The 20,922-nt window shown below is 41.3% G+C and overlaps 1 protein-coding gene across 1 annotated transcript; it reads left to right on the forward strand.

The window, feature by feature from the left end:
- Positions 1 to 106: 106 nt before the first annotated feature.
- Positions 107 to 8,764, forward strand: LOC141350864 (junctional adhesion molecule-like). The gene is made up of 3 exons (XM_073856701.1): positions 107 to 270; positions 7,968 to 8,312; positions 8,394 to 8,764. Exons 1-3 carry the CDS (start codon positions 219 to 221, stop codon positions 8,762 to 8,764), a joined length of 768 nt encoding a protein of 255 aa, XP_073712802.1. The 5' UTR covers positions 107 to 218.
- Positions 8,765 to 20,922: the final 12,158 nt, after the last annotated feature.

The raw sequence follows: 20,922 nt of genomic DNA on the forward strand, positions 1-20,922 counted from the left end.
TTATTTTACTCTCTAAATGTCATTTTTTAAGTAACTCATGATCACATGACTTGACCCAGCCCTTGAAAACAAAGTGAAAGTAAAAACGTTAAAGTGAAAGGAAACGTAGGTCTGCCGACATTTTACAATCATGAGCGTCCATCTGAAGAAAGAAAACTATTTTTGCAGTAATTTATAGCAGACCTGATTGTTTTGTCTAATTCTGTAACTATTTAAAAATGTATTTGCTCAACTGTGTTTTGATGTCAATACTGCTGATGATCGCTGATGGTAAGTGTTAATCATGTAGCCTTAAGAGAAAACTACGGCAGGCTAAACTGCACTATCGTAAATTCTGAGGGTTTATTTCGAGGCTTTATTAAGATAGTTTCAGTTCTTTGTTATTTAAGCAATATCGCTGGAGTAGGAGTGTGATAGCACACATACATCTCGAAGACATCTATTTGATGTCTGCGTTTACATCTGCAAGACGTATTATTATTTAGGAGACGTTTCCTAAAAGATGTCATATAGACATACTGAAGATCAAGACGTTTTTGATTTAGAATGTATGTAAAGCAGCTCTTTCTAAGACCTTTATCAGATGTTTTTACAAACCAGATGTATTACAGATCTCCAGATCTTTACCAGACATCTTAGAAAAGTACCTGTGCTATCTGGGATTAGTTATATCACATGACTCCAACTGCGGTATTGCTTTTATACAACAGTTTGACGGCACACTTTGAAAAAGAAAACTAGAAAACAACAACGAAGTGATTTTAAAAGTCCCTTTACTTTCTTCTGCCAACGATTTGAAGGCCAGAATGACCAACAACTTAATAGACAGAATAGCCATTTCTTAACATTTTTTTTTTGTTGTTGTTTAGCCCAGCTATCATTTTTTTGTTCCCAAAACGTTTTCCTAACATTATTTTTTTGTTCTAAAAATTTTAGTTTTTGTTTCCCATAACGTAATTTGTTTAAGGTTTGTTTTTAGTTATGTCACAGGGTGACTTCGGGCGGAACCAAAAATGGAGAGGAGAGGTTCCGCCCGGACATTTTTTTTTATGCACCAGTTTACTTCCTGGTTTCCAGGGCGTCGTCATAGATATAAAGGCTAGATGGCTCGTCCGCGCTGCTGGCCAATTGAGTGCAACGTCCGCATTTTGGTGGCCATCTTAGGACAGGGCGCTCGCTCACTCGTAGCATTGAGTTTTAATGATGCAGGTACTTTTAAATGACCATAACTTGCTTAATTTTTTACCGATTTTCAAACGGTTTGGTTTGTTATAAACTTCAAAGATGTACCTATGACACTGCATACCTATACTAAAAATAAAAAATAAATTCATGAAACATGTTAAAACATCCAGTATTATAGCCACGTTAATAACGTTTGTAAAGACCCAAACCGTTTGAGAATCGGTGGAAAATTGAGCGGGTTGTGGTCGTTTGAAAGTACCTGCACCATTGGGCTCGGTGCTGCGAGTGGGCGAGCGCCCTGTCCTAGGATGGCCGCCAGGTGATGCCGTTAGGGACTCCGCCTTGAGCCATCTAGCCTTTATACATATCTATGGGCGTCGTTATCAGGGCTTTACGAGCCACAGGTGTGAATCATCAAGAAAGCAAACTGTGATTGGAGGCTGGGGGTTGATGAGACACATAAAAGCCCCAAGGAAAGCACAAACAAGGGAGCTGTTTCGGGCATGAGCTCCTTTGTATTGCCTAGGGCAGACTGAACCACACGCCCCGTCCTTGGAAGAGCCGGAGGGCGCCGTTGATCCACAAGAGCGCTTATAGCGAGAGGAAAGAGTGCGGCAGCCAGGAAAGGCGAAAAGGACGGGGCTGTGAGTTAAAGGAGCACTGCACCACGAGAACGCTTTTGTGTGCGTAGTATGTGAGTTGAGGTACGGAGCTGTGCTCACCCGTTATACGTTAGCAGTAGGTTGCACTTTCTCTCTTTCTCTCTCGTAATTCTCAGTGGATGCCACCGTAAGGAGAAACCCTGTGGGTGGAAGAAAACAATGGAGATTGTGACACGCTTGGAGTAACCAAAGTGGAAGTAAACGAAGCAGTTTGTGAACTATTTACCAAGAGGACCGCTGTGAGTATTGGCTCTGGATTTAATTGAAGCATAACTACTAACCTGTGTATTATCGAACGCCTCCAGGAAGAGGAAGGCGGCCCTACCCCCGATCGAGCGTGGTAGGTGAGCCGCAGGAGTAGGTGGATTCAGTAGCCACAGCAGCAGAACTAAAAGCTCCGGCCGTAGTGCCATCGCCCCCATCTGACCTTTGCGAAGTGGAGGTCGCCGGGTGTCTCGTGTGCACACCTGTATTGTGGTGGGTGAGCCTATGTCATTTGAAAACTTTTCACGTTGAAGTGGTGCTGTGTATTTGCTGTGGGTTGCTGTGCAAGTGCTGTGTGTCTTGTCAGACGTACCCCGCAAATTACTTCTACTGAGGAAAAGACGGAGAGGCTGACGGTTGTGAGTAACATCCATTATTGTACGCTGTGTGCGATCTAAGTGAAAAGCGACGGTGTGGGCTTTGGAAGTCGCCCCGTCTGTGTGTCGGCGGTTTCAGAGTGTGGCGGTGAAGACTTGGAAGCTGGCAGTGCGTGTGTGTGAGTACAACCACGAACCTGTATATTGCTACTTTACCTGCGTGTTCTATCTTGTGGCAGAGTGAGAGGCGAAGGAGTTCCGCCGCCCCGTGGTCTCTACAAAGGGGCGCCCCTGTCCGGTATTCGATCGGCCTACGGGCATTGAGGATAGGGCAGCGCTCGGCCCGGTGAGACGGTGTGACGGTTCGCCCCCCTGCTGGTCAGCGCATTCGCCGAGAGGGTTTTTGCCCCCGGCGCCCCCTGGGAAAACCATCGCCGTTCGCCTTTCTGTGCAGGCCAGCTGTCGTAAGCCCGCCCACGTGCATTGTCGACCAGAACGCCGTATAGCGAGCTGAGGAAGAGCTATACATGCCCGAGCTGTAAGCAGCAGAGAGGTGAGAAGTATCCAAGTTGCACTAACTGTGTTGTTGTGTCCAAGCTGCCTGCAAAGAGAGAGAGAAGACGGGGGTGAATGTCAGGAGAGTGACCTGTGGAAAAAGACCATACTTACCAAGAGCTATCAGCAAACCGACAGGTGAGGACGATCCCCGTCTAGGCCAAACGAGTCTTCGTGTCCCAGTCGAAGCCTGTGGAAAGAAACACCAAGTGGAGTGAGCAGTGAAGTATCGGCCCAACGTGACACAGGTACCGCAGTCAGAGAGCGAGGAAAACCCCAAGTTCACATTATTTTGTCTTTGCCTCCAGGAGAGAAGAGGAGGGCGCCACGGATAGCGGAGTTGGCAGGAGCCTGTGTTCCCCGTCCCTTTCCGCCCATTACCTGGGTCCCCCGCCCCTGGAACCCCCGTTGCCCTCTTCCCCCTTCTGCCACTTTCCCGTGCTGTGGTCTGCCTGGAAGGCAGAGAGAGGAAGCTAGTTTTAATTGCCCCTTCCCCATTCCCCCAGTTATTTTAAATATTTAAATAAAGTTTGTTTTAACACTTACCTGCTCTCGTGTTGTTTGGTCATTGGGTTGGCTTTGGGGACCTCCTCGAGGTGGAAGTTGAGAAGGGGCGTGGCTTTAGGTTTAGCAGCCAGCCCCTAGCCGTGACAGTTAGCTAGGAAAGTTTTCGTTACAGAAATAGAACAATATTTTTAGGTTAGTTTAACGTTCCCCTAACGTAAGAATAACGTTAAACTAATCTAAATATAACGTTCTATTTCTGTAAAGAAACTTTAGGTAAACGTCTGGAGTTTGCTAAGCAATACTGGGACTTCAACTGGGATCGTGTGCTTTGGTCAGATGAGACTAAGATTGAGCTTTTTGGCAACAAACACTCTAAGTGGGTCTGGCGTAAAACAAAAGATGAGTATGCCGAAAAGCACCTCATGCCCACCGTGAAGTATGGTGGAGGATCTGTGATGCTGTGGGCCTGCTTCTCTTACAAAGGCCCTGGGAATCTTGTTAGGGTGCATGGCATTATGATTGCTTTGAACTACCAGGACATTTTAAATAAAAACCTGATGGCCTCTGCCAGAAAGCTGAAGATGGGTCTTCATTGGGTCTTTCAGCAGGATAATAATCCAAAACATGTGGCAAAATCTACACAAAAATGGTTCAGCAGTCACAAACTCAAGGTCCTCCTATGGCCATCTCAGTCCCCAGACCTAAACCCAATTGAAAACCTGTGGGGCGAGCTAAAGAAGAGAGGACCTAGAACACTGGATGATCTAGAAAGATTGTGCAAAGAATAATGGTCAAAGATCCCTCTCTCTGTGTTCCCCATTCTTGTGAAATGTTATAGGAGGAGATTAAGTGCTGTCTTGTTGGCAAAAGGGGGTTGTACAAAGTATTAACATCATGTGAAAGGTTGGATTTTTCTCTTTTTTTGCATTTGGATTCTATGTTGTTTAAAGAAATTATCATTTTTAGAAGTACACGACCACATCTCCAATAATTGTGGAGGGCACTGTATATACTTGCTTTTCCATTTAATCTTAACGCGGTATGAGCACTCGCTTTATTACTGGACTTTGGTCTTGTCAGTACTACATAAAACAGAATAATTAAGTGTTTTATATTGTAATCAGTTTTTTTATAAGTCAGAGAGATGTTTCTGCGTGATGCTTATATATATCAGTGGGGATGTCTCACAACGTTTAAATAGTCACGTCACGCAAAAATAAATGATCAAGTGTAAAAGCCAGTATCCTTACCTGCAGTTCCAACAGTGTTTTTTGCATCCTTTTAATGAGAGGAGAGACGTGTAAACAAATACTCCACATAAAGAGAAAATTATTGTTTTCATTGCTTCATACGCCAAGTCTATGTTAATCGTCCACACGATGTAACTTTTTTGCGGTACATCCACGAAAGTTTACATCCAAGAGCGCTGATCTTCCGCGGGCTTAGGACCAGTGGCGCCCCCAAGGGGGGGCCAGGGGGGGCCGCGGCCCCCCCATAAAAGTCACTGGCCCCCCCAGTGGCCCCCCCAAACAGAATGAGATTTAAAAAAAAAAAATTTGAGATTTTTAGATTGAAATAATAGTAGTAATATGTATTCATTAAAATGTACACTAAAAGCTATGTAAAAAAATAAAATACATTTGTATAATGTGTTAAATAGAATACAACCTTAACCCCTTCCCTCTCCTTTACCCGCGATTACGCGCAGCCGCACTACCATCCATGTGACGTACACGTGACGTCCTGTTCGCTCCTGTTCAGCCATTGCATGCATTACAGAAGAAACTCACAAACTAGTAAGTAAAACTCAGTTAATTCTAGGTTATATAAAGCATATTGTTTCAACTTAGATAATCACTGTCAGGGTTTAAATTGGGCTGGGGCCACCCGGGGCTAAACCCCGGCACCAGAGACGTCATGCCCATTCAAACTGATCCTCGGTTTTTGAGCCAACTGGATTTTGCATGCAACCTCAAAATCAAAGAAGCATCCATTAATCTGTTGCTTGTCTTTTAATCTGTTTAATATGCGCAATATTATCAATTCTGTGCTGCATCATTGTCACTTTCACTTGTCATTTTCGCCGCTTTGATCGTGTTAAATTTCTTTATTCTGGCGTCATCAGCGTCGGAGCGCACTCACAAGCTTTGCTGTTGCATTTGGCTATCTGAGGAATTAAAACGTCTAAGAAACGGCCACAACATTTCCAAACCCCAGGACAGTAATGTGCTGTTAACCTCCTATGTGTAGAAAATGTATAGTTTAAAATGTGACCGTCTGGACTTTATATTAGTAGAGATTTCTAGATTTATCTTCTTGGCACAACGCCAAAGTTCGCCAGAGTTCACGGGGGCGCAGAATCACACATGCTCACATACGAGGTAACATTTAATAAAAAAGTCTGTTACTCTAATAATTTTATCTAAACATATTGTTTCAAATCGTTATTGAACATTAAAATCAATCACGTGGCTATAGCTTATGTCATTTTCGTTGTTTATGTACTTTATGGATTTAAAATTACATTAATTTCATAGGATAATGCAGTTGTTTTGCAAAATGCATTAATGACACAATTAGAAGTCATTAAACAAAACGTAAATAAACAAAACATGCCGTTTTCAGATGTAAATATGATGCCAATATGTCATTAATCCGATTGAATAGTATTTGATATAAAAGTCAACACTTTTGTTTTGGAGGTTTTTGCATGAAGGCGGGGGCGCTCAGCTTGTTACAAATGTAAGTGCCATAGAAAAGACTGAATAATCTATAATATTTCGTTTGATGTCTGTGTATGCACACATTTCTGTGAGCTGTGCACACTGTGCCCCCTTAATAAAATGGTGCATGACGCCCGTGCCCGGCACAAAGGCTGAAGGTCTCGCTCTACTCTTGCCAGTGTACCCGCTGCACTTGTGCATGTGCACTCACTGCCTGCGGTGCCGCGAAGGGAATAATGTGTTTCCATTCATTATGGGGCATACTCACCAAACGCAAGTTCAACGATTTGCGCGAGTAGATTACATACAAAGTCAATGCAAAGACGCAATCAGACAGACGCGTCCTCGCAAGGGGCGATGCGAAATGCCAATGACGCGAATTGGGCTGCGCAATTGCCGAAAACACGCGCTTTTCCCTTCAAACGCGTCTTTGTGTGTATGTGTGTGTGTGTGTGTGTGTGTGTGTGTGTGTGTGTGAGAGAGAGAGAGAGAGAGAGACAGAGAGAGAGAGAGGTAAGATTGGTGCCCACGTCGAGAAAACTTTATAGAAGACTAGAAACGTGTTAAGGACGAAAGTATGTCACTGGTTTAATTACAGTATGTTAACTGGATAACATTGGATATAACTCATTGTAATAAAATAATGTATTTTAAATACACAAATCAAACGATGATCGGTCGATACTTATCTTTGATAGATTAATACTATTTCACCATCTGATCTTTAAATTATTTGCAATTTTTATTTGTCTCTAGTAAATCATATACTAGTAATAAATAAGAACAACTATACCGTACAAGTAGCATTAAAAGCAATGGGAAAACTGTTGACCATTAGATTCAGGCATAATAATTTTTTTAATTGTGCCACCCTAAGATTTGTACTGGCCCCTTTGTGCCCCCCCATGAAAACAATCCTGGGAGCGCCACTGCTTAGGACATAGGGATAAACACTTCCGATTGAGATTCACAGACTGATTCAGAGCTAGTAAACTTATTGAGACACACAGAAAGTGTTTAAAACAGCGTTTGAGCTCAAGGATGTGTGTGTGACTCGGTGTTTAATGAAGCCTCCCTCGCTAATTTAAAATGATCAGTAGGTGGCGGCGGAATGATAAAAATGGTAAAGCGGATACTTTAACGTTATAAGTGGAATATCCCATGGCTGGGAAGAGCTCTTAAGGCCAGTTCACACTGGTCAGACAACTACCAACTCCAACAGACACCAACAGATACCAACAGACACCAACAGACAACCACATTCTAAAGTCTCATTTACTTTGATCCAACAACTCCCAACAGGGGTTTCACACTGGTCAGACAGACTCCAACAGACGCATCTGTTGGAGTCTGTCTGACCAGTGTGAAGTGGCCTTTAGCCAGTCAGATTCAAGAAACAGAAATAACTTTTGTATAAATATATACACTACTGTGCAAAAGTCTTAGGCCACCATGCTACCATAAGATTATTTGTTTTTGCAATGTTATAGTCATCATATATAATTGTTTCTTAGTCTCTTTATTAGAATACAACCAGATAATACAGGAAATGTGTATGTTGTATTAAAAACTGTATAAAAGTATAAGCTGAAGTGTCAAGTATTTAGGGTAAACTCCCCTTCCAAACTCCCCTCAAAACAACAAAGCTGGTGTTGGTGGCCTAAGACTGTACTGTATATTTCATAGAAACTTGTAAAATGTAATGTTGAACATTCTAGTTTTAACTATTTAATGAGTAATGTTTATTTGTTTAGGGTTAATGCTGAAGGGTTCTTTAGATCATCTGGTTGTTCCTCTGGGAGGTTCAGTGGTTCTGCCCTGTTCTGTTGATTCACTCTTATCACTGGAGGATCTGGAGGTGGAATGGAGAAGATCAGACTCACAGACTCTCATTCATCTGTATCAAGATGAAGATATTAGACCAGAGTCTCAACATCAGGATTATCATGATAGAGCTCATTTCTTCACTGAAGACATTAAACATGGAAACTTCTCCCTCCTGTTGAACAATCTGACAGCTGAAGATGAGGGACAATACACATGTAAAGTTTACATTGGACAAGAGTCTGGAGAAACTGTGGTGGAAATTAAACATGTTGGTGAGTAAAAACGTTGCAGGTGAATGTGCTGTATTTCACAACAGTGATTTTATCTCAGTGTATTTTAATCTGTTCCTACAGAGCGTTTGATTGTATCAGGATCAAGTCGCTCCATATCTGCATCTGTGGGTGATGACGTCACTCTGAGCTGCTCTGTGAACTCTCACATTAAACCTGAAGAGATTGAAAAAGTTTCATGGAAGAAAACATATAAAGGTGAACCCATCACGGTTCTTCTCTATCAAAACAATAAAACTCAATCAGAATCATCAGATGAACAATACAGAGACAGAGTTGAGTTCTTCGCTGATGAAATCCACAGAGGAAACTTCTCTCTCAGACTGAAGAGAGTCAGAACTGAAGATAAAGGAGTTTACATCTGTCAAGTGTTTACTGGACGACTTTCAGCCAACACAACTGTGATACTGGAGAGACTTGGTGAGTCAATTTAAATGAAAAAAAACGACACACTTATTGGCCTGAACTAATACAAGCTTAAAGTAGTTATTTAGTTATATTCAGTAAAAAGGCAGCATTTCGTGTTTTACAGTAATGTTTATCTTTATTCATTTTATTGTCAGATATCACAAAGCACCACTGCCGTTATTTATTGTGTGTGTTTGTGCATTTTTTTTGCAACATATCTGTGATCAAACCAAGAATATGCTGTCCTTGGCAACACCTATATATACTTGACAAAAGTATTGGGATGCCTCTTTTAATAAAGGTGTTGGGGGGCGGCACATTGGCCACCCCAAACAAGTTTCCTGTCTCACAGCAAGAAGTTCCCTGGTTCAAGGCCTGCTTGTGTCAGGAGGTCTTTCTGTGTGAAGTTTACATGTTCTCCCTGTGTCAGCATTGGTTTACTCTGGGTATTACAGAATAGGATTACTTCCACTGTCCAAAAACTATACACACATTGATCTACACAGTACACACACTGAGAGAAGGGCAATTTGACATCTCTAATTCACCTAACCTGCATTTTAACCTGCCGATTAACCAATTCTCACCATGAATAAAGCCATAGATGCTGAAATGGTGTTAAAGGAATAGTCTATCCATTTTCCATATTAAAATATGTTATTACCTTAACTAAGAAGAGTTGATACATACCTCTATCATCTGAGTGCGTGCACGTAAGCGCTGGGGCGCGCTGTGACGCTTGGATGGCATTTGGCTTGGCCCCATTCATTCAATGGTACCACTCAGAGATAAAGTTAGAAGTGACCAAATTCATCAACGTTTTTCCTATTTAATACGAGCAAGTTTGGTGGCACAAAATAAAACATAGCGCTTTTCTGAGCGGATTTTAAAGGGTAACTATATTGTATGGCAGAATAACACTTTTGGGAGTACTTCGACTCGCCTGAAAAATCCGCTCCCCTTCTCCCTCTCATAATGGGAGAGGGAGGGTGTTACTGCGCCGAGTTGAAGTACTCCCAAAAGTGCTATTCCGCCATACCATATACAACCCCAAAACAGAAAAAGTTGGGACACAGTAGAAATTGTGAGTAAAAAAGGAATGGAATAATTTACAAATCTCATAAACTTATATTTTATTCACAGTAGAATATAGATAACAAATCAAATGTTGAAAGTGATACATTTTGAAATGTCATGCCAAATATTGGCTCATTTTGGATTTCATGAGAGCTACACATTACAAAAAAGTTGGGACAGGTAGAAATAAGAGGCCAGAAAAGTTAAATGTACATATAAGGAACAGCTGGAGGAGGACCAATGTTTAGCAATAGGAATGTTGTCCTATTCTTGTCCAATACAGACTTCTAGTTGCTCAACTGTCTTAAGTCTTCTTTGTCGCATCTTCCTCTTTATGATGCACCAAATGTTTTCTTTGGGTGAAACATCTGGACTGCAGGCTGGCCATTTCAGTACTTAGATCCTTCATCTATGCAGTCTTGACATTGTAATTGATGCAGTATGTGGTCTGGCATTGTCATGTTGGAAAATGCAAGGTCTTCTCTGAAAGAGACGACGTCTGGATGGGTTCATATGTATCTAGAACTTGGATAAACCTTATAGCATTGATGGTGCCTTTCCAGATGTGTAAGCTGCCCATGCCACACGTACTCATGCAACCCCAAACCATCAGAGATGCAGGCTTCTGAACTGAGCGCTAAAAACAACTTGGGTTGTCATTGTCCTCTTTAGTTTTTCAAAAAGAACTTCAAATTTTGATTCTTTGGACCACAGAACAGTTTTCCACTTTGCCAAAGTCCATTTTAAATGAGCCTTGCCCAGGGAAAACGCATGTGCTTCTGGGTCATGTTTAGATATGGCTTCTTTTTTGAGCTATAGAGTTTTAGTTGGCAACAGCGAATGACACGGTGGATTGTGTTCACTGACAATGTGTTCTGGAAGTATTCCTGAGCCCATGTTGTGATTTCCATTACAGTAGCATTCCTGTATGTGATGCAGTGCCATCTAAGAGCCCGAAGATCACAGGCATCCAGTATGGTTTTCCGGTCTTGACCTTTACGCACAGAGATTGTTCCAGATTCTCTGAATCTTTGAATGGTATTATGCACTGTAGATGATGATAACTTCAAACTCTTTGCGATTTTTCTCGGAGAAACTCAGAAAACAATTTTTCGCCGCAGATTGGGGGAATTGGTGATTCTCTGCCCATCTTGACCTCTGAGAGACACTGCCACTCTGAGAGGCTCTTTTTATACCCAATCATGTTGCCAATTGACCTAATAAGTTGCAAATTGGTCTTTCAACTGTTCCTTATATGTACATTTAAATTTTCTGGCCTCTTATTGCTACCTGTCCCAACTTTTTTTGAAATGTGTAGCTCTCAGGAAATCCAAAATGAGCCAATATTTGGCATGACATTTCAAAATATCTTATTTTCAACATTTGATATGTTATCTATATTCTACTGTGAATAAAATATAAGTTTATTAGATTTGTAAATTTTCCATTCCTTTTTTACTCACAATTTCTACAGTGTCCCAACTTTTTCTGTTTTGGGGTTGTAGTTACCCTTTTAAATCCGCTTAGAAAAGCGCTACATTTTATTTTGTGCCACCATACTTGCTCGTATAACTACTCGTCTTAAATAGGAAAAACGTTGATGTGTTTGATCACTTCTAACTTTATCTCTGTTTGGTACCATTGAATGAATAGGGCTAAGCTAAATGCTATAGAAGTGTCGGCTATTTAAATAGTATCTGTTAAAATGATTTGCAGCATCTGGATTACCGTTATTATCCGTGTTATTTGTTTCAGGTGGTTGTTATCTCGGAATAACAAACCTTGGAATGTTGCGACTGGTCAATCAGAATCAAGCATTAGAGTGCTGTGTAATAAATAAAAAATATCATTAATTTATCTATTCCAGTTACTCAAATAAATTATTAATGCTATACCTCACAATACCATTTGAAAGAATTTTGTTTCCATCTTTGTTACAACAGTTTTGGGAAGTGTACAAAATGATTTATGGGTTTGGGAGATGAACTTGGCTCAGAGACTGTAAGTCATACCAGAGGTGTTCAGATGGGTTCAGGGCTGGCCTTTATGGAGACCAGTCAAGTTCTTCCACACCAGACTGAATCAATCATTTCTTTTTGAACCATGCTTTGCACATAGGGGCATTGTCATATTGGAATTTAAAGGTGCTCTGCCCAAACTTTTGCTATGAAATTAGAAGCACACAAGAATATTATATGCTATAGCATTAAGATTTGTGCTTACTGAAATGACTAAAGTAGTCAAACTTGTTCATTTGTATATAATCATTTTGCCATATAGTTTATAATGTTGGTAAAAACTAATCATGAACTTAATAAAGAAATTACCAAAGAACAACTGGTTTCTGAGTTTATTCAGTATTTGGTGGTAGATTACTCAGTAGAATTAAGGGTCGTAATGGCACTAAAACAAAACCATAAGTTTGTTGGTCTCAGAATTTGTGATATTTTACATGTATAGATGATTCTGCACAAAACTGTAATATTGTTTGTGTGTTACAGGTTTCTCTAGTTTACACATAATGGTGTTGATTCTCTGTATTACTGCATGTGGATCTGCAGTTATAATCTACTCTCTTATCTACTGCAGACCAGTAAATAAAGGTATGTTTTCAGAATATTCTTCCTGTAATAAATGTTCATTTGTAGATTTAAAACGTCTTTATTATAATTTTATTTATGGGCTTTGGAAAGGACAGTGGAGGGGGAAAGATAGGTTAATAGGGAAAGTATTTAATGCAGGATTCAAGCTTTTGTTCCCGTAAGCCAATCGCTGCATCCTAAATTGCATACTATTTAACTTCATTGAATCTGTAAAGACTTAACAAGCTCATAATAAGTATGTTCTATATACTGTAGTATGAATGTGTGTAGTATGAATGAAATCCATACATACTACATTCGCCATGTTGTCATTGTCATTTGACCTAATAGTGTCAGTTGCTAGTGACCTACTAGTGTCAGTTCCGCCTACTCTTTTATGCTTACTGTGGATTCGAACCTCAACTTTTGTCACATACTGTTGCTCGCCTCCTATAAAGTAGGAAAGTATGCAGTTTCAGATGCAGATAGTATATCTCTAGTCCTTGCCCCCACCCAGAATGTTTTAGATGTCCATCTTTTAGGATGGAGTTGAAGAACACTGCAATGTGATGTGAACATACTAACCACTACACTACAGCTCTGAAAATAATTTAGTTATTTGTTAAAATGATAAAAGACTTTATCTACATTATAGTTATTAAGTCTTAATTGTTGTTGTCTATGCAATAGAAGACAATACAAATATGTTTTAACTAGAATGGTTCTTTAAAATATATTTGTAAAATTATGCATTTAAAAGAAATAACTATATACAACAGGGGAATGTCACCCAGCATCTCGGTTACATTAATAAATTACAAATCCTTTAAATTATATTTACTGTTAAACATTCAGACCATTTTATTAAGAACTGAAACAACAGCATGTTTTCTAAAGGGTTTTCCTGTCTGAGGGTTGTCCCCCCCCTAAAATATCATTAAAATATGTGTATTGAAAATAATTTAATGATTTATAATACTTAAAATAGTTGTGTAAGAGGTAAAACAATACAAATGCAAACGGAGCAACAACAAAAAATGTTGTAAACATTTTGATTCCCCCCTCCCTTGCCTCACAGTTGTTTGGTCCACTGCCAGCGCCACACAGTCGGGTGGTTGAGAAGTGTACGGAGCCGATGCGTTAATCAGCTATATAACCAACGTTTCCCATCACTTATCAGTTTAACCTCATATGTTTTAAAACGGGACTATTTGGACATATGAACATATATAGTTTTATGAGAACAGAAGCAGATAAACGAACAAGAAAATATTTGTATGCATTCATGCAGAGGTGAGGCAGAGCTGAAAGTAACAAATTACATTTACTCACGTTGCTGTAATTGAGGTTTTTTTTTGTGCATTTTTACTTTTTTGAGTAGGTTTAAAATCTGTACTTTTACTTTTACTTAAGTATGTTTTGTTTAAAGTATTGTAGGCTACTTCGCTACATTTTAAATCATATCCGTTACTGAGTAAAAATATAAAATAATAAAGCAAGGTGATAAAGAAGCGCCACGGATGATTGATTGATAGGCGGGGGAACGCGCAAAAAGAGCCATGGAGAGGGACGAGACAGGCGAGGGCTAATGCAGACCCTCAATTCAATTCTTATGAAAGAAACCCCTGGCCATTGACGCGAAGCGATTGTTTCATTGAGCCGGGTTTTTACCGCTAATTTGCACGACGCGTTTTTAATACATGTGCATTATCTTTCGCGTCAAGTCAAACAACTTAAGAACGTCCTCGCGAATGCGTATGTCATTAGACATTGCAGAGAGGGAGAGAGCGAGAGATAGAGAGAGATTGAAAGACATCAGGTACACAGGTCTGGGAAGCTAGAATACAATAAACGTGTAAAGGATAAAAGTATATGGCACTCATCTCATTATATGCTCATTTAAACTAGGTATATAGTTTAATAAAATAATGTATGTTAACAGCAATACATCAATTACAACCTTACTATAGTTATTTTATTTACTAGCTGCTGACCTCATAGTATTTTTGCTTTCAGTGCATAACTCACAAGTAAAAATCATTAAACAATTCCATAAATGTTTCTTAGTTATAAAAAGCTTTTTGTTTTATTAACTTTTTGTTATTGCACTTTAATTGTTAAGATGTTCCTACAATAAAAAACAACTAGTTTGAGATTTATATTCCCTTGTCCTTTTTGAACTATACTAGAAACCTCTCCCCGCTGTAAAAATGAAAAATGACTTACTTTTACTTGAGTAGATTTTTAGACCAGTAACTTTACTTTTACTTAAGTAGAATATTTTATTATCTTTCCACCTCTGCATTCGTGTGTATTAAAATTAAATTTGCGTCCGTTCATAGAGAAAGAAACGTTTTCTATCTGTACACATTTCCTTGCAAGTACAATTTTGCCTGTATTATTGGTGTCCCCTTCAAAAATTGTTCTTGAAAAATGTTATGTTTAATGTCCCCCCCAACATTTAAATGAAATTTTCGCCCCTGATAAAGTACACTTTATAAAAAGATGTCTGCTATCAGATTGGCTACTTTTTAAGCCCTGTTCTGGTTATTTGTTATTTTCAGACACTTTGAGTTTTTTTCTTATGAAGAATTTTCAGTTTTTGAAAGATATATTTGTGTGAAAATTATTTCATGAACAAACAAAAAATGTAGGCTATGAGAATTAAATGTCAAAGCAATAAAACAGACAATTAATCAGAATCTTCAAAGCCCTAAACAGGCAATTAATAATCATAATCGTCACAATTTATTAACCGTCAGTCAAATTTCATAACCGTGACAGCCCTAAAAGCCCCTTTAACATCTGAAGAACCTTTCAGAATTCACATGTTTTTCTTTTTTGTGGTGAAATTGTTTCTTCAGATTATAAAAATCTATGAGCAAAACAGTTTTTAATGAACCAAAAAAAAAAAGGTTCTTCTATGGCATCCCTGTGAAGAACCAAGCAACTTTATTTTAAAGAGTGTATTTAATAACATAAACATACCAAGGTTTCTATGAGATCTACAGTAGGTTTAGGATGTAGGTTTATAGAAAGTATAATTGGCTTTCAACAGGATTTTCTTTAAATGATTTAAACAATACTACTCACAACTAAGTGCTCACAATGATTAGTATCAACTTCTGTGTGTATTTGTGAGAAGTTTGTATGAGATGGATCAAGAAAGTAGATGAATGGATACAGTTTGTGCAAATAACATTGTGTTTGCTAGCACATCACCAAAATATAGAAGCTAAACAGCCTTGAGTCTTCCTACCACTGATGCATCCAAATTGGCTGCTCTGTTGTTGTGGTAGCTAGTTCAAAACTGAATTAATTGAATTGTTATATTTTTTATATAAAGTATAAAAAATGAAATACAAAATTTATAATAATTTACTTTGTATTTCCTCGTTAGCCACAGTTCTTCGTCTTCAGTTGTTTCTGGTCTTCTGTCCAAATCTCATCATGTTCTTTGCTTTTATCTTCTGGGGTGTTTCTGAAGGTCAGTGTCTATGACAATTATCACTCAATATATTTATTAAACATAAATTGTTGGACTTATATTCTTATGTATTTTATTAATTGTATTACTGAACAGTATTATTGCAAATTTAAAGCATTTATTTATTTAAATGTAATATTTTTTAAGGAAAGGAATGAATAATTATTTTTTTGAACATATAAAAATTATTTTATAAATGTCCACACTATACCTAAAACTCCACATTTAATAGAATCAACTTGTCATATTGGATTATTTCTAGTTAAGTCTGAATCTGTATTTCCAATGTGTTTGACTCATTCGGCATTTATGATTATGTTTTGTCCTGCATCCAAAATCATTTTTGATTTGTACACCTACTTCATAAGATGCTTCTCAGATGTGTCGTCTGTTTATTTATGAGTTAATTATCATAATCAATCTTTTTGTTGTTTCTGAAGGATCTGTGAATGAGACGATCTTCTGCTGTGCTCTTTATATTCTCAGACCTCTCATGTTGCTCTTTGCTGCTCCATATATAAATGAGTTTACAGGTATCATTCACTTCAGATAATTGACAGTTCAGTACAAAAGATCAGAATATTAATCAGAACTTATAGATTTTTGGACTTCAAATATATTCTGTGTCATTGATTATTCTATGAAATTTCCATCACATTTTTCAGGGAGTAAGTAACACTTGTGCTTCTGTGTTTTTCTGTAATTGTTTGATCTTATAATTTTTCCTCTTTATAGGCTACAATGAATGGTGGTTATCAAGTTGGAGTTATATAACAGAATATATTGTTTTCTCAACTGTTCTTTATTCAGGTAAATAAATATAAATGTCACTCACCATACATGATCGTTAATTGGGAAACATAAACTGTTAAGTAAAACTGTCAGTGATCAGAATTAAAATGATATTCTGTTTGTTCGCTTTCAGTTGGTCACTACGACGTCACGTCGTGACCAACGAATTGGGAACTCGCTTAGAGAGACCAATCTGCTTCGTATACGTCTAAAACGCCAATGAACTTGGCATTGAGATATTTGCATAATGCTGGCGCCGCCCCGCCAGGTGCGTATATAAGCCACAGGTGCAAATATGGAAATTATCTTTTTCGCTTCGAAAGCTGGCACTATCTGCTACTGAGAAGCTACTTTCTGCTCTGGTGGGAAACGATTGCTGAAGTTGGTTGGACTAGCAGTACCACAGCGGATGCCGCAGTTTTTCCACTACTCTGCATCTTTTTTGTTTTGAGTTTTAGTGAGTGCGTTGCTGATCCCTGTGCGCATCATCAACTGAGCATCTGGAGTGAATTTCCCTAAAAGAGTGTGTCTGGCCACCGCTGCCTCCTGGAAGGACCACCCAACCCTTCCCTCTCGGGCTTGCATACAGTCGTCTGGTTTAACGGGCGCTGCCCACCAGGCTTGTGGAGGGGCGGCTTCAGCTCTGCATGCAATGGCTTTGCTGCAGGTCCACCAAGCAAAGGCCTTACGGGATCTGCATGAGGGAGGACACGACTCACCCGTCTTCTCGGAGCTCCGGGCTGCCACTGATTTGGCTTTCTGCGCAACGAAAGTGACGGTGCAGGCGATTGGTCGTGCGATGTCTACACTCGTGATCCAAGATCGCCACCTTTGGTTATGTCTGGCTGACATGACGGAAGCAGACAAGAACAAGTTCCTGGATGCTCCAGAGTCACAGACTGGCCTATTCGGCGAGTCGGTGGAGTCCTTTGCACAGCAGTCGGCAGCTCGCCCCACCTGCTCGACTCGCTTCTCGTGGTGGCAAACGGGGATCTAAGCGGCCCTGAGATGGGCGACCTGCAATCAGATGGGATCACTCTTCGGGAGACGGTGAGCGCACCGCTCCCTCCCCCGGAGGAGGGCCAGGTGGAGAATCTTTGGTTTCGTTTGGTTTCTGTTCCGCTGGCTTCTCAGCCGGCACCCACACAACCACAAAAAGAGTGCATTCCTATTCCTTCTCCAGGTCTTCAGAGGATCGAGAGAGCCATAAGCGGGCATTCATCTGCTCATCCTCCCTCTAATCCATCGCGAGCGGGTGCTTACCGGAGTCTGTGCTCTCCACTCAGGAGACCAGACGACCGTCTCCCTCAGAGGACTCAGGTCAGTGTCACAACACACACACACACACACTGTAGTTGCGTGCGCTCCTACGGCGCGTGCACCGGCAGTCTCACCTGTTCCGCTCGACTGCCCCACCGCAAGCTCTCCGGTAGTGCCGTTAATTCCCCTCGCATGGTCTCTGGAAGCTTGGCTTCAGCTTACCAGCCCGTCCCGTTGGTTATTACGCACGATATGCCTCGGCTACGAAATTCAATTCACCCGGCACACACCCAAATTCTCGGGCATTCATTTCACTACAGTGAAAGCGTCCGATGCACAAGTACTGCGTGCAGAACTCTATGTCTTCCTGGCGAAGGACGCGATCGAGCCGGTCCCTCCAGCTGAGATGAGCTCAGGCTTTTACAGCCCGTATTTCATAGTTCCAAAGAAGGGTGGTGAGTTACGACCCATCTTGGATTTGCGCGTTCTGAACCGGACTCTCCAAAAGCGATCCTTCAGAATGTTAACTCCGAAACTGATATTTCAGTCAATATGCCTCCAAGATTGGTTTGCAGCAATAGATCTGAAAGACACATACTTTCATGTGTCCATTCTCCCTCGCCACAGACCGTTTCTTCGCTTTGCGTTCGAGGGGCGGGCATACCAATACAAAGTACTACCATTCGGGCTGTCTCTCTCTCCCCGTGTATTCACAAAAGTAGTGGAAGCGGCGTTAAAACCCCTGAGAGAGAGCAATGTTCGCATAATACGCATTCCCACCAGTGAGCTTAATCGCACAGACTCTGTGCAAGGTCAGGCAGGACGAGGAGAGCCTTCTACTGGTCGCGCCTTACTGGACGACCAGGAATTGGTTTCCAGAACTGATGCTCCTTGCGACAGCCCCTCCCTGGCGAATTCCACTGTGGAAGGACCTTCTTTCTCAAGGAGTAGGCACATTATGGCACCCACGCCCCAACCTGTGGGATCTCCATGTATGGTCGTTGAGCGCGCACAAGGTTTATCGCAAGAGGTATCTAACACCATCGCCGCAGCGTGAGCACCGTCTACTAGACACACGTACGCACTTAAATGGAACCTTTTCGTCGATTGGTGCTCTTCACAACGCGAGGACCCCCGAGAATGCCCCATTAATATCGTGCTTACATACCTTCAACACCGGTTAGATGGTAGGCTGTCACCCTCCACCATAAAAGTTGACGTCGCTGCTATATCTGCACATAACTCTTTAATAAAAGGCAGATCGGTTGGCCAGCAAGATTTAATTATTAGATTTCTAAGAGGCGCACAAAGGCTACATCCTTCGCGCACCCCCGTTCGAGCCTTTGCAGTCTGTGAGTCTGAAGTTTTTATCAAAGAAAACTATGACCCTGCTCGCATTTACATCGGTTAAGAGGGTAGGTGACCTTCATGCATTCTCCATCGACGATTCTTGCCTTCAGTTTGGTCCTGCTGTCTCGAGCGTAACACTCAGACCCAGGCCAGGCTACGTGCCCAAAGTTCCCACCACTCCCTTCAGAGATCAGGTGGTAAGCTTGCAAGCGCTGCCCCCGGAGGAGGCAGACCCAACCATGGCTTTATTATGTCCCGTACGCTCTGCGCCTCTACGTGGATCGCACACAAAGCCTCAGGACCTCAGATCAGCTCTTTGTTTGTTACGGTGGTCAGCAGAGAGGGAAAGCTGTCACTCAGCAGAGGATGTCTCATTGGATAGTTGATACTATCGCCCTTGCTTATAATCTGCAGGGCATTCTTTGTCCATTTAAATTGAGAGCTGACTCTACTAGAAGTGTTGCCTCATCTTGGGCACTCGCTCGTGGTTCCTCGCTAACAGACATCTGCAGAGCTGCTGGTTGGGCAACACCTAATACGTTCATTAGATTTTACAGTGTTCGTGTTGAGCCTGTCTCCTCTCTTGTTCTTTCCTCATCAGGGGAAGCACAGAGAACAGACTCGCATGCCGGCTTGCAGTCTCCGACTGGTGCTCCAAAATAAGTGTCAGTATGGAAGGCCATTAAGACAAAAATCCGTAATGGTTTGATTTGTCTTTCCTCCACTGCCTTGGCAGCCTGATGTTGCGGAGCATCCACTGCCAGCCTCTCACTAGCTGCATCCTCGCGAACCTATGTGTTTGGCTCGGGCATCCACATTGCGTTCCACCGGGTTCCTTTGTGAGTATTTTTGCGTGGGGTTAATCCTACTAGCCCATGTTTCCTTCAGCAGAGCTCTGCTTTGCTTACACAACCACGGCTGTCTATTACCTCAACTACGGTTGACTTTCGCCCACCATCAGCCCTTAACGGGGTGGTGGCTTCTGCAACGTTCCTATCCCGCTCAGGGTGCTTCCCAGTCGCTGGCCCTACTGTGGGGTTAAAGGAACATCTAGTGCCCGGCCTTCTGCCTTAAAACCTAATTCTCCTTCTCCTTAAGTGGAACCGGAGGGCTTTACGCAGACACTGGAAGAGGTCAGCCCTCAGTGGCGTTTTGGTAGGGATTCCCAATTCGTCGTAGTGACCGACTGAAAGGGAGCGTCTTGGTTACGTATGTAACCCACGTTCCCTTCCTCACGTCCCGTCACCACAGGGCTGCTCCCTGCTGTTTATTGGCCGGTCACACTTTCCGGCTTTCTCAGCGAAACGAAGCCAATTTCCACATTTGCACCCGTGGCCCACACACGCACCTGGCGGGGCGGCCCAGCACCACGCAAATATCTCAATGCCAAGTTCATTGCCGTTTTAGTAGTATACGAAGCAGACCGGTCTCTCCCAGCGAGTTCCCAGTTCGTCGGTCACGACGTGACATCTCCGTTCCCTTCCTTCAGGGAACGTGGGTTACATACGTAACCGAGACGTTCTGCAGCATCTAAAACAACACCATAAATGAATAAATGGCATGATTTTTGTTAATTTGTTAGAATATACTGTACTATGTACATTACAGGACAGATCACATTTTACAATCTTACAAA

This window comes from Misgurnus anguillicaudatus, chromosome 19 (genome assembly GCF_027580225.2).
Source record: "Misgurnus anguillicaudatus chromosome 19, ASM2758022v2, whole genome shotgun sequence".
In the NCBI taxonomy this organism is placed as follows: domain Eukaryota; kingdom Metazoa; phylum Chordata; class Actinopteri; order Cypriniformes; family Cobitidae; genus Misgurnus; species Misgurnus anguillicaudatus.